Below are 14,157 nucleotides of genomic sequence, written 5' to 3' on the forward strand. Positions count from 1 at the left end.
TTTTACGTTTGTCTATTATTTGAATATGTTTCACACTTGCAGGAACTCATGGAATTCGTCTAGTTGTGCCTATTAAGATACTTTTCTCATTTGAGTATTTAGTGTGCTAGAACTTTTTAATAAATACAGTTGACCTTTGAACAACACAGGGGTTAATCCGCATATAACTTGTAGTCGGCCCTCCGTATTCACGGTTCCTCTACGTCTGTGGATTCAACCAACTGTGAACCTGTAGTACTGTAGTATTTACTGTTGGAAAATATATGTGTGTAAGGGGACCCAGGAAGTTCAAATCTATGTTGTTCAAGGTCAGCTATACTTCCGGTTTAATTAATGGACACAACCAAGATTTTGTTTGGGAATAGGATCAGGGAGGAATTTGGGAAGCTGGATAGAGCCTTCTTTATCTGGTTTTCTTTCTCCCTATCTGACTGTTAGTTCTTAGTTATCTTGAAAGGAGCTGTTCCTTCTGTCTGCTTCTTAAATGTCAGTGTTCCTAGGAGTCTGTAGCCTTCCTTTCCCCAGCCCCCCTCACTTCACTTATTCTCTTTAGGTGATTACTAGATCCATGACTTTAACTCCTGTGTCAGTTAACAGTGGCCTCAGCTTCTCTCCTCACCTCCATATACTCTCCTTGAATGTCGTATAGATATACCATTTATTACATGTTTCAAACTGAGTTCTCTCTTTATTCTAACTCATTAAAAAACAAAGCTCATTCTTTCTCCTGTTTCTGGCCTACCTCTCCAGTCTTGTCTCCTGCCACTTCCCCGTTGGCAACTCCTCCCCTCAGCCACACCAAAGTACTAGCTCTTTCCTGAAAGCACCATGAGCTGTCTGATCTTGGTATCCTTTGGCCTTAAGTGAATTTTCTCTTATTTTTCTACCCGACTGTCTCTATCTTCTAAGATATGGTTCCAGCATTGCTTTCACTGGAAAACTTTCTTTATGCTCTTCCTCACCTGTGAGAAAGGATGATGAAGTAAAAAATGATAGAAAGCTAAGAGAGTGGGTAGTATTTGCTTAGTTATTTTTATCTTTTCCTCTCTGCTGTTACTTAACCTGTTGTTAGGGAGGTTGATTTTGGCCATGATATGTTTATCAGGGCTACAGAGGAAGTGCTCCCAGGTCTATTTTGTTACTGCCTGTGCAGAGCCAGATGCTCTGGGGCTCTATTGAGGTACATGGAGTTTTAAAGCTTTTGACCAGTTGTGGTTCACTTTGTGTGTGATGAACTTAGCCAGAGAGAAGAGGCATTGATAGAAAGGGCAGTGCCTCTCTGACTGTTCCTCACTTTATACGTGTCTTGTGAATTTTAATCTCTACATAGTATACTATAGCGAGAGGTAGATATCTTTGTTTTAGCTAGATATTTGCTGATTACTCTCTAGTTCCCAAATATTAAAGACTCTTAGGAGGAGCAAATCATCTCCTCTAGTTCATTTGGACTCTCTGCAAGTGTGACTTCATGGAGAGCCAGATACAAAATATATTCTGTATCTTTTTATGCAAGCCATTCATTCTACCCATTTGGGGACTTAGATAGTAATTTTACTATGTGGAAACTTTCTAGCTAGGTACTAAATGACATTTCTCATTCAGATGGGTGAAGGGCATGGGTTCTTAAAGTTAATTATGGTCATGGGAACATAATAATAATGATGATGATAACAAACGTTTATATAATTATGCCAAGCACTCTTCTAATTCCTTTATATATGTTAACCCTATGAGGTTTTTTTTCATTATCCCTATTTAGGCGGTGAGGAACCTAAGGTACAGAGAGGCTAAATAACTGCCCAAGGTCATCCAGTTAGTGAGAGATGGAGCTGGTATTTAAACCTAGGCAGTCTGGTACCAGAATCTGTGCTGTAAACCAGAGATTGGCAAAACTTTCTACAACATGTCAGATAGTAAATATTTTAAGCTTTTGAGCTATGCAGTCTCAGCTACTCCAGTAGCTGGAGTCACAGCTAATCCAGTTCTGCATTGTAGTGTGAAAGCAGTCATAGACACCTTATAAAGGAATAGGTGTGGCTGTGTTCCAGTAGAACTTTATTTACGAAAAGCAGGGTACAGACCTGAGGGTTATAATTTGCCTACCCCTGCTTCTAAACCAGTGCTTTTCAAAGTACGTGTTGTGGGTGGGTCCTTGTGATTTCTTCTTTAACTCTGCGGTTACTTAGAATTGTACTGATAGTTGCCAGATATTTGGAGGACTTTCTGCACAACTTTCTGTTATTCTGATTTCATTCTGTCTTTGTCAGAGAACATGCTCTGTATTTTAATTTTTAAAAATTTGTTTAGGCTTATTTTGTAATTCACAATTTTGTGATCTTCATGAGGTTTCCTGTGCACTTTGAAAAAATACGGGAAAATATGTATTCTGCTATTTCTTTTTTCTCCTTCTGTTTATTGTGCTATTGTTGTCATTCATTTTACTTCTTTCATTTTCATTCATTTTACATGCTTTGTAAACTCCATTATAACTGTTGTGATTTCTCCTTAAACAGTTAGTTTTCAAAGAAAATTAAAAGTAAGAAAAGTCTTATTTACATATTTACCATTTGGGTACTCTTCATTGATATGTGTAAATTAAGTCTCTCTTTGGTATCATTTTCCTTCTGCCTGAAGAAACTTCTGGTATCATATCTTATAGTGCTGATTTGTTGATGAATTTTCTCATCTTTTGTTTATTTGAAAAAGACTTAATTTTGACCCAGTTTTCAAAAGATATTTTTGGTAAGTATATAATTCTGTGTTGACTTTTTTCCCCCTCAGCACTTTAGAGAGGTTATTCATTGTCATCTGATATGCATAGCTTCAGATGAGAAGCCCAGGATTATTTTTAAATCTTTGTCCTTACACACCAAAATTCTCTCTCTTATTTGGCCACTTTTAAGGTTTTTCTCTTTAGCACTGGTTTCAACAGTTTGATGCCCATGTGTGTGGATGTGTTTTTTCTGTGTGTGTGATTTATCCTGCTTGAAGTTTATCGAGCGTCTCAGATTTGTGGGTTTATGTTTTTTATCAAATTGAGAAAGTTTTGGCCATTATTTCTTCAGTTTTGTTTTTCTTTTCTTCCATCTTTCTTCTCCTTTTAGAATCACAATTACCTGTACGTTAGACCCCTTGAAATTTTTCTAAAGGTAACTGAGGCTCTGTTACTTTGTTCCCTTTTTCCTTCTGTGCTTTATTTTTGATAGTTTCTGTTGCTGTGTCTTCAAGTTCATTTATTTTTTCTTCATTGTCTAAGCTGCTGGTAATCCTTTGGAGTGAATTTTCATTTCAGATAATTTAACATTTATATTTAAAGTTCAACATGTTTTTCTTTTATATCTTCCATTTCTCTTTTTATTCTTTATGTGTTTGTTTTAAAATAATTCTGGAGCATCTTGAACATTTCCATCTTAACAGCCAATATCTTCTAATTTTAATCATTTCTGTGATTCTTGGGTCTGTTTCTATTAACTGATTTTTCTCCTGGTTATTGGTCACATTTTCCTCTTTTTTAACATGTTCAGTAATTTTTTTTATTGGATGCTGGACATTGTGTATATTACATTCTGAATGCTGGATTTTGTTGTATCCCTTTAAAGCATGTTGGACATTGTTTTTGTAGGTAGTTAAGTTCCTTGTCGATCAGTTTGGTCCTTTTGAAAAGCTTGCTTTCAAGCTTTTTTTGGTCAAGGCTAGAGTAGCTTTTCCTCTAGGACCACTGGTTTAACTTCACTACTATGGTGTGACCCTCCTGGAATCTCTACTGAATACACGGTGAATTCGAGGATATACCTCCATTCTTGCTATTGGGAATTTGAGTGATCCTGACCCTTTATGATCTCTGGGAATTGTTTGGCTTTAGCTCCCCAGTAATTGTTCTTTTTTTCAGAATTTGTTCTTTTCATGGCCTCATGGATTTCACCTTATACATGCAAGAACTGGTGTTCTCAAGGGGACCCATAAACAGATTTTCTAGAGTTCTTTTTCTGCTCTGCAAATTCTAGCCATCTTGGCCTCTCTGAACTTCAGGCTCTGTCTTCTCAAATCAGCAAGTCTTCTGGGCTCTGTTTGGCTTCCACCTTTCTGTGCTATAGTCTGGAAAATGCCACCTAAATGAAGGCTGGGGCAATTGCAGAACTTACCTTGTTTGCTTCCCCCTCATTCACGGTTTACAGTGCTTCACTTCCTGTTAAGAATGTCCAAAAATATTTGTTTTATAAATTTTGTACAGTTTTCTAGTTGTTTATGGCAGGGGGGCAAGTTCAGACCCTAATACTCCTTCATGACCAAAGGCCATCTTTCATGTTTCCTAACCTCTCTCATACTTCTCATCTCACTGTCCCCTCTTTTCAGCTCAGTCTCTTCATCTCCCTCTAATCTCCTATATAACTCTTCCACTGAGGTATTTTTTTCTTTTTTCCACTGAATTTTTAATTTCATTTATTTTTCATTTCTAGAAATTGTTTGCTTCCTTAAATTTGCTGGGATACTTTTTATGGTCTCCCATTCTTGTCTCATATGAAGATATTTTGAAGCCTTAATTTTATTTCTCTACTCATATTAAGCTTATTTTATATTATCTGATAATTCCAATGTCTGATACTTTTCAAGACTGATTGTTCTGTTTCTGGTGACTTGCTGATTCTCACTCATGGTCCCTTATTTCCTCTGGTTATTGGGTGTGGGGGTTGTTTGTTTTAAGTTTATTTTTTATTGACTTGCTACTTGTAGGAATTCTTCGAGGGATGGATTGATGTATCAGTCCTCCATATAGGATTTATATTTGCCTGTGCCACATAGTTGAAAATGCTTGAAAACTCTGCAACCCTTAGGACCACTCTGAATGAAATTTTTCATTTGAAGGATTCATGATTCATGTGGACATAGGCCCTACAACCATGTGAAGGTTGTTTGTGGCTACATATTTTCAGGAGGGTTTTTTTCCCCTTCATGCATCACTGCCCCTTTCTTTGAAAAGGGATGGTTTCTTGTTCTCCCTTACTCTGAGGAGTTACTGCTTTAGTCAAATGTCTGCAATTCAAATCCCTACCTTGGGCAGGCCCTAAACTTTATCTCCTATTCCTCTTTAGCCTGAAGAACAAAAATTAGGCTTACCAGGAGTTAGCTGATACCTTTAGAGTAAAGTGGGTATAGGAGCTCTCTTACTTCCAGGATTCCCATAGGAAATCACTTTGTTTTTGTTCTCAGATTTCTTAATTCCTTGACAGCTCAACAGTGCATTTAAAAAGATGTTTTTTAATTTTATCTAGCATTTTTAGTTTTTGGCAGGAGAGATGTTTAGGGTGTTCTGTCAATCCTACTGTTAGAAATGGAAGTCTTTCTTCTGTTTCTCATATGAAGAACTACACATATATGCAAATATGAACAAGATGAAATACATCCAGCCTTTCTCTATGAGGTCTATAAAATATAAGTGTGTAAGTTTTGATGTTTATAATACCCATGAGTAGAATTTGTTTGCCATTTATAATTTGGTTCCTTTTTTATTTGTTTACTTTTTTATTCCCCCTGCTCCCTGGTCTTCTTGGACATAATTCAGCGCTTGGTTTCAGTTGGACTTGATTCAAAGAATGCAGTTTGCGTTTGGGATTGGAAAAGAGGAAAAATGTTATCTATGGCTCCAGGTCACACAGATAGAGTAAGTATTCTCCTTTGGAGTTTCTAATGGGTACTGCGTGGGAAAAAGCCAGAGAAGAGTCAGGAGATTTTATATTTCTGTGTTTTGTTATTGCCAGTTGCTCATGTGTAATTTAAAATTTTAAATGCAGTTATAAATACTCATAAAATTTTAGAATGCGTATATGTATTGTGGTACTCAAAAACATGACTTGATATGTATAGTTTTAGCATAAAACCTTTAACCCAGTGTTTGCTTTGGCAAAAATGATGAGTTTTAAGTTATTCAAACCTAAATTTAAAAATTGAATGGTTCATGCCTAGGCTCTATTTATTATTCAGTTTGATTTATCACATACGCATCATAGTTAAGGTGAATACTGTTGCACATATGAATTTGAAATTATGTTAGAGACCTAACATTTTTCACTTTGGAAACTTGTTAAAAATACATTCCTTATTCCAAGTTGTATGAAATTAATATAATGAATACTTTGTCTTAAACTCTTTAAAATGTGTGATTTTTTTGGTGTATCTGCTGTATTCTGCTATCTGGTAGTCTTTACCATGTTTCTTTGACACCTGTCTGCATAATCACCTAACCTGAACCAACACAGGAGCTACAGTCGTTGATTCTATTTGGGGAAAATCTATGAATCTGTAAAAATTGTATAAAAAATTTTAATGTATTTGCATTTTGGAAAATAAACTTGGTTTTCAGCAGATTCTCAGAGGGGCCTGTTATACGCAAACACGATTTAGATAATTATTAAAGTGTTAGGTACATTTTATTAGACAGTTGTGTATTCTGACGTACTTAGATCAAAGCATTTCACACATTAGTACTTTGGACTTAGTTAGTAGACTGATTACTATGAAAAATGGTACTGTCATTGGAATTTTTGAAAAGTATTTTTGTGGTTAGTATTTTAAAGGTGCATCAGTATGTTTTTCATTTAATCTGTATATTAAATGTATGGTGAGTTGTTAAATGTTAATTTATAAGATGTATTCTTTCTTCATTATCACTAAAGACTATCACTTGGTAAATTTTTAGAGGTAGTAAGCATATTAGGTGATTATGCAGGCAGATATCAAAGAAACATGGTAAAGACTACCAGATAGCAGAATTGTTTTTTATCTGTTATGAGATTATTTTTCAAATATTAATTTTTCTTTCATTTATCTTTAAGTATATATTTAATGCATATTTTATTTCAGCTGGGTTTTTTCTTGTTTGATTTTGTAACAAAAATTGTTTGTGTGTATTTATAATTTATGGAACCTTAGAAAAAAATGAAGCCTGGGGATCTCCAAAATGTAAGTTAGTTTTGTTTGACCCATAAACAATTTAAAAAAACTGAAAACTAGAAACAGAATTTTTACTGTGAAATAAATGTTTGGATCTTTTATGTAAGTAATTCTGTGTGATAGAAAGCTACAAAAATGTTCTCTATTTCTGGCTGTATAAGTGTTGTGTATGTTCTCTTAATTATCTTTCCTCTTTAGAAATTATGCACTTACCTGCCTCATTCCCTGTTTCTGTTGAATCATTCTTGTTATTTATAGACCAAATTTTTTTTAAAAATTAGAAAGAGATGTTAATTTCCATTCCACTAGTAGTTTCATATGGTTCATAGAAACTAAGAAATAGTTTTTATTCCTTATCATTTACATACTTTATTTCTCATAGGATCTTGAAGTGTAGGGTTCTGATTATTATTTATTGAGGAATATTGTTTTATGATATGTAGGGTTTGGGGCTATTTGGGCTTTTGGACAGGATTCTTAAATGATTCTGGAAATAAGTATTTTAACCATGAATCTGATTTGTTTACAGATATTTGATATTTCTTGGGATGTGTACCAGCCAAATAAACTGGTCAGCTGTGGTGTAAAACATATCAAGGTACTAGAAGGGTCTTGCTTTATAATAGTCATGATTATTTATTCTCTGCCACTAAGCACACATCACACTACAATTTAGGATATATACACACACACACACACACACACACATACACACACAACGTGCGTGGGTGTATATATATATATATAGAGAGAGAGAGAGAGAGAGAGCGAGAGAGAGAGAGACAGAGTGAGAGAGAGACAGAGAGAAACAGAGGTGGATGAAAAAGAGATTAGTATGTTGCTCTCTGATATTTTCAAAGCTGAGCAGTTCCTTTACTTGTAAAGCTTAAAAATAAGAAAGATACACATTTGGAATGATTTGTTCATTTTTGGAAGAAGATAGGGAAGTCAAACATAAATCTTCATGATGAGGGTTTTTGTTCTTTTATGTGGATTCAGGTAAAGTTAATGTTTGCAGAAAGAAAGAAATGAATATGGGGCAGGGCAGGAGTATACACATTAGATAGTTCTGCATAAAGAATTTAGGCCCAGAGAATAAGTTCAACTTTATAATAAGTAAATTGTGCCACTTAAAGTAATATGATTTATTAATATTATGTACTTAAAAGATCTTACCTGATCTTCAAGATCTTATTCTAAGACCTAAAGATCTAAGTTTAAAATCTGAAGCCTTAAAGAACTAAAAATGATCACTTATCCATTCAAATAGCTAATGAATGCTTTAATCAATGTATGATTTTTAAATTTAAAAATCTCCGTGATTTCTGTGCATAAGTATAGCTGGTTCTCTTCCTTTCAGTAAGTCCCAATTTCAGTCTATTTTTTTCTTCTAAATTAGTGATTCTCAATTTTGGCTGCATATTAAAATCACCTGGGGGAAATTAATGACGCAATATACCTGAACCCCCCCCTGAAATAAATTGAGACAGAATCTCTGGAGAGTGAAGCCCAGCTATCCAAATGATTTTGATGCTCAGCAGGAGTTAAGAACCATTGTTCTAGAATCCACATCAGTGCTGTCCCATAGAGTAACCACTAGTTAGATGTGGCTCTTGAGCGTTTGAAATGTGACTGCCAGTGTGACTGAAGAAATGAACATTAGCTTCATTTTCATTGCTAACCCTTCCCAACTTTTTAATCTGTCTAAAAGATTATGTAGTTTTTTTTCCAGAAACCTAAGGGAAACACAGCATATTTTTAAAATAGTTTAGTTCAACCCCCCCTTATTACAGTAAGGATTGAAACAGTGATTTATCTGCTATAACATAGCTAATGACAACACTAAGATGAGGATGTGAACATTGAACGCTATTGTATCATAAGGGAGTTTCTTAGGTAATTTCTAGTCTGCTGCTCTAATATAGCATCAAAGTATTGGAAATGTTTTTGGTTATATTATGAGCATTCTTTGGTAATTCGATTATACTATGTACTTTTTAGTTCTGGAGTTTATGTGGAAATGCTCTGACCCCAAAACGAGGGGTCTTTGGTAAGACTGGTGACCTTCAGACAATATTGTGCCTGGCCTGTGCAAGGGATGAATTAACATATTCTGGTGCACTCAATGGGGATATATATGTTTGGAAAGGAATTAATCTTATACGAACAATACAAGGAGCTCATACTGTAAGTATATTTAAATATTTTAAATACTTTTAGGTATTAATTACTTACCTTCCTGTCTTAGAACAAAAGGTTCCATAATATAGCAGACTTTCTGTTCAATTCAGTAACTTGAAAACTACTATTACAATTGAATTAATTTGTTTTTGTTTTCAAGATTTCAATGAAGAAACATTATGCAATTAAATTAGTATAATTATTATTTTGTTCAAACCATTGCTTTAGTATGGTGTCTTTTTCATTGTTGAAAAAAAGTTTGTTAAATTTAACCTAAAAGTATCCTAGATTAACCACATTAGAATAAAGCTAGTGCTTTTGTAGCCAATTTACCAGTGGGAAATTTGGGGATAGCTCTAGGATAAAATTAACTTTTTAATTTTAATATCATTGATTCATTAAGTGAGTGGCAAAGGAATTTAATTTTTGTACTTCATGAGATTTTCATATAAATAAGTTATCAGGAAAAAAAAGCTGTTGTTAAAGCCTTTTAGTGTTTAGTCCCTTTTAGGGACTTGCCTGGCTGTCCCAGGTTCGATCCCTGGTCGGGGAACTAAGATCCCGCATGCCATGCGGTATGGCCAAAAAAAGTTTTAAAAACAAACAAACAAAAACCTTTCAGTGTTTTTTGATTTGGGCTTTTTTAGCAGTTGAGTCCCTCACATAGTGAGGGGAGCTAGAGAGCACAGAGCTGCCATATTGGTAGCAGGACAATCTCAAGTAGAAAAGTGATACATATATTAATATGAATCACTATTCAATATATATTACATATTAAGTATATTAAAGAACCACTTAGAGCAGGACTTGCTTTAAGCAAAATGCCTAAAGACCAGAAATAGCGGATTCTAACAAAGGTTGTGGCAATTCACATTTTTACCATCAATATATAAAAATACCAGTTTCTTCCTCATACTCATCAGCAGAGGTTGTGTCCACTCTTGGAAATTTTTGCTTGTCTTCTGGGTGAAAAATAATAACTATTTGTTTTAGTTTGCTTTCCTGTCTATTTGTGAAATTTCATGTATTTATTGACTAGAGTTGACCCTTGAATAACATGGGTTTGAACTACAAGGGTCCACTTGTATGCAAATTATTTTCAATAGCAAATACTGTAGTACTACACAATTTGTGGTTGGTTGAATCCATGGATACCGCAGAACTTGCAGATATGGAGAACCTTGGATGTGGAGGTCCAATTCTAAGTTTTACTAGAATTTTCGACTACACAAAGGTCGGCACCCCTAACACCCGCATTGTTCAAGGGTCAGCTGTACTTGAATTTCCTTTTCTGTTAATTGGCTTTTCTTATCCTGTACTCTTTTTTTGTTACTGTTGTTGTTGGATTTTCTTTCCTTTATTCATTTGTTCATATTCAATATTATTATTCAATATTATTCATATTCAATATTATTCATATTAGGGATATTAACCTTTTGACAGTCATATACAATGCAAATATTTCCCCAGTTTGTTTTTTTACGATATCTTTTCTCATATGAAAAATTGAAAATTTTTCCTTTATGCCTTGGTGGGTAACCTGCCACGCTTAAAAAAAGTTCTCTCACAGCCCAAAGTTACGTAAGTGTTCTGACTCTTCTAATATATTTGTTTCATTTTTTACGTTTAGAATTTGGTCTTCATGTTTTTGTTTTTGTGTAATTCATTTCTATATATGGTATAAGGTTTAACTGAATTTTCTTTTATGTTATGCCCATCTCATTAAATACCACCTTGGTCACATATTGAGTTCCTATATATGCATAGATTTGTTTCTAGATTATCCTTTATGTTTCTGATGTATTTGATTATTCCTATGCCATATAAAAAATTTTTAAGTGGATTTCTACCATCATATATAGTGTATTTTCTTAAAAAGTATATATTGTTAAATTATTTTATTCCCTCTTCTAGGCAGGAATTTTTAGCATGAATGCTTGTGAAGAAGGCTTTGCTACTGGTGGCAGAGATGGCTGTATTCGTCTTTGGGATTTAACTTTTAAACCAATAACTGTGATTGATCTCAGGGAGACAGACCAGGGGTACAAAGGTAATAGCAAAACAAATATCTCATTACTAGGCAAATTCTAAATATACCAAGGTTGTTGGTTTCTTTCAGTAAACTTAAAAGTATGTTTTGTAAAATAAATAAGACTTATATTTGCCCCTTCATACTATATACATTTTAATTAAAATCCTTCTGCTGAAGAGGAGAAATTTTGCCTGAAGACCATCTATGTTTAGTGTTATGACAGAGGTTCTTTTCATGTCTAATGCCTGTTATAATGGAACCTACAGAGAGATGTGATAGGTACTTACTTTGGTAACCTTAAATTTTGAAAATACTTTACTATTAGAACGCTAAATATAACTGTTTAGCAAATAAACTGTTGAAAATAGTGTGTTGAGAGCTAGGGGAACTTTTGTTTAGGATTATTTAATTTCATGTATATGTGTTTTTCCTTCATCCAAATTTGTCAGCGATCAGGAGATAATTTTTTCTTTGGGAGGGTTTTTAAAAATTGATGTAATAAAACAGAATCTTTCACTATAAAAGTAAACGTATTATACACTAGTGTGGAATTATAAGAGAGGGCTGGAAGTATTAGATGTGTGACCTTGAGCTGCATACCTCATCTGTAAAATGAGAATAAGAGTAGCTATTTCAGAGAATTAAATGGGCTAATATATGTAAAATATTTAGAAGTGTCTGGCACATAACAATCATCCAGTGTTAACTGTTATACCGTTTTCATTAGTTTTGCTGAGCATTATTGTACTTTAAAGTTTACAAAATAATTTGACACTTTTTCTTATTTGATTCTTACATTGTAAGTTACACAGGAGCTTAATGTTGACCATACTATATAGATGAGAAAACTGAGGAAGACACTAGCTTTCCTGAGGTTACAAAAGGGATTGTATATAGAAAAAGTAGAAGTCTCTCTTCTTAATGATTTTATGAGCACATTGAAGAAATGAAATATAAACACGAGAAAAGTCAGATTATTATAAGAGAAAAATAATACAGTTCTTTAATTCTGAATAATTACTCTGTGGATGATGCACACTGTTGTTATAAGCCTTTGGCTGAGGAAGTGATCAGACTATGACTGATGTTGTCCAGTAAGGAAGAAGAGTGTATTCCCTGAAGGATGGGTAGAAATTAAGTATATAAAAATAGAAATAGTCCACATAGAAAACAGTACAGATAAATGAAGAAAATGTGTGGATCCAAGACTTTCAGATTCCTTTTATCTTATATCTAAGGTATAAAAGGTAACAGTGGTTTAGGCAGATTGGCATTCTGTTATTACAGTACTGATCTTAAATACAATTCAATTTGACTAGGTTTGTCTGTAAGGAGTGTTTGTTGGCGAGGTGACCACATTCTAGTTGGAACACAGGACAGCGAAATTTTTGAAATTGTGGTGCATGAAAGAAACAAACCTTTCCTAATTATGCAAGGGCATTGTGAAGGTGAACTTTGGGCACTTGCCGTCCATCCTACTAAACCTTTGGCCGTGACTGGAAGTGATGATCGTTCAGTCAGGTAAGCAATTCATAAAGTAATTGCATAGGCTGGAATTTGAATTTGTCCTTAGGGAAACATAAGAAAAACTTAAAAAAAAAAACCCTTAGTTTAAAATTTTATCTGCTTATGGTGTAACAAATGAACATAATAGGTGCTTAAAATTGATAGAATTAACAACTATTTATAAGATTTGGGGCTTTCTCTTAAAAACCTAAGTTGGAGTTTGTTCCATATCAAAATGTACAGGATTACCTTTTTAACAGCTATATAATATTCCACTGTGTATTGTAATTTATTCAATTAATCTATCATTGATGGGAGTTTAGGTTCTTCCAGTATTGTGCTTCTAAATACACTGCTTGCAGCAAATGTCTTTATACCTTTGCCATTTTTTACATGTGTAAATATGAATATTTCTATGGTAAATTCTTCACAGTGTTCAAAAGACATATGCATTTAAAATTTTGGTAGATAATGCCTTGCACAGTGGCAATAACAATTTACATACCTTACAGCAATGTGTGACAGTGCCTGTTTTCCCACACCCTTGCCAACACTAATTATTACCCCAAAAGGTGAAAAATGATATCTTGTTATGTTTTGAAAACATGCTTTTCTCTCATGCTGAGGGGTCTTGAGTATGTTTTCATACATTTGGAGGACAGTTGTATTTCCTTTTCTTTGACCTGTCTGTTCAAGCTCTTTGCGTATTTTCCATTAGTACATTGGTCTTTTTCTAATTATTTTAATATAGGCTCTAATACCTGTCTACATATGAAAGCAGCAATTAGCCTTTTGTCTATGAGTGGTTTTTAAAGTGTGATTCCTGGACCAGCAGCATCAGCATTACAGGGGAACTTGTAAGAAATGCAAATTATCATGCATTATACAGGACCTTGTATCAGAAATCCACCAATTTGGGGTTTTCCAGGTAGCTCTGATACACACTAAAGTTTGGGAACTACTGGTCAGTGATGTGAGTTGAGATATTTTTTCCACTTTGATGTCTTTGTTACTTGCTTTTTTACTATGTTTAGGTTTTTTGCTATGAAGAAGTTTTTGTTGTTGTTTTGTTTTATGCAGCTGAATTTATCAGCATTTTCTTTTATGACTTCTGAGTTTTCTAGCATAGAGAAATCCTCCCTAAAGTTAACAAGTTTTCCAATATATTTTTCTAGTACATTAGTGGGTTTATTTTTTATGTTTAACTCCTAATCTGTGTAAAGTTTACTTTAGTATAAGAAGTGAGGTGGGGATGCAACCTAATTCTTTCTAGATAACTACTGATATTTTAAATGGTATGTTAATCAATCATGCCATTTACTCTCTCTGTGTTACTTAGTTTTATGTAGGTGGGAGATGCCATAGCTCTGGGTTCACATAGAAACTCTCTGTGGGACTACACTTCACCCACATGGCTTGCTAGGATCTATTGTTTAGTTTCTTGCATTTTAGGAGGACTGCTGTCATTAGCTGCCACATAACTATGAAAA

At 34.1% G+C, this 14,157-nt stretch overlaps 1 protein-coding gene across 4 annotated transcripts in view; it reads left to right on the forward strand.

The window, feature by feature from the left end:
- The window catches only part of EML5 (EMAP like 5), a 162,643-nt gene that overhangs the window by 34,983 nt on the left and 113,503 nt on the right, over positions 1-14,157 (forward strand). For all 4 annotated transcript variants that reach the window (XM_019919245.3, XM_073800143.1, XM_019919251.3 and 1 more), the window contains exons 3-7: positions 5,561-5,659; positions 7,478-7,546; positions 8,950-9,135; positions 11,044-11,179; positions 12,481-12,682. In XM_019919245.3, coding sequence (XP_019774804.1) covers positions 5,561-5,659; positions 7,478-7,546; positions 8,950-9,135; positions 11,044-11,179; positions 12,481-12,682 — 692 coding nt within the window. The remainder of the gene's footprint in view (positions 1-5,560; positions 5,660-7,477; positions 7,547-8,949; positions 9,136-11,043; positions 11,180-12,480; positions 12,683-14,157) is intronic.

Source organism: Tursiops truncatus, chromosome 2, assembly GCF_011762595.2.
Source record: "Tursiops truncatus isolate mTurTru1 chromosome 2, mTurTru1.mat.Y, whole genome shotgun sequence".
Lineage (NCBI taxonomy): Eukaryota > Metazoa > Chordata > Mammalia > Artiodactyla > Delphinidae > Tursiops > Tursiops truncatus.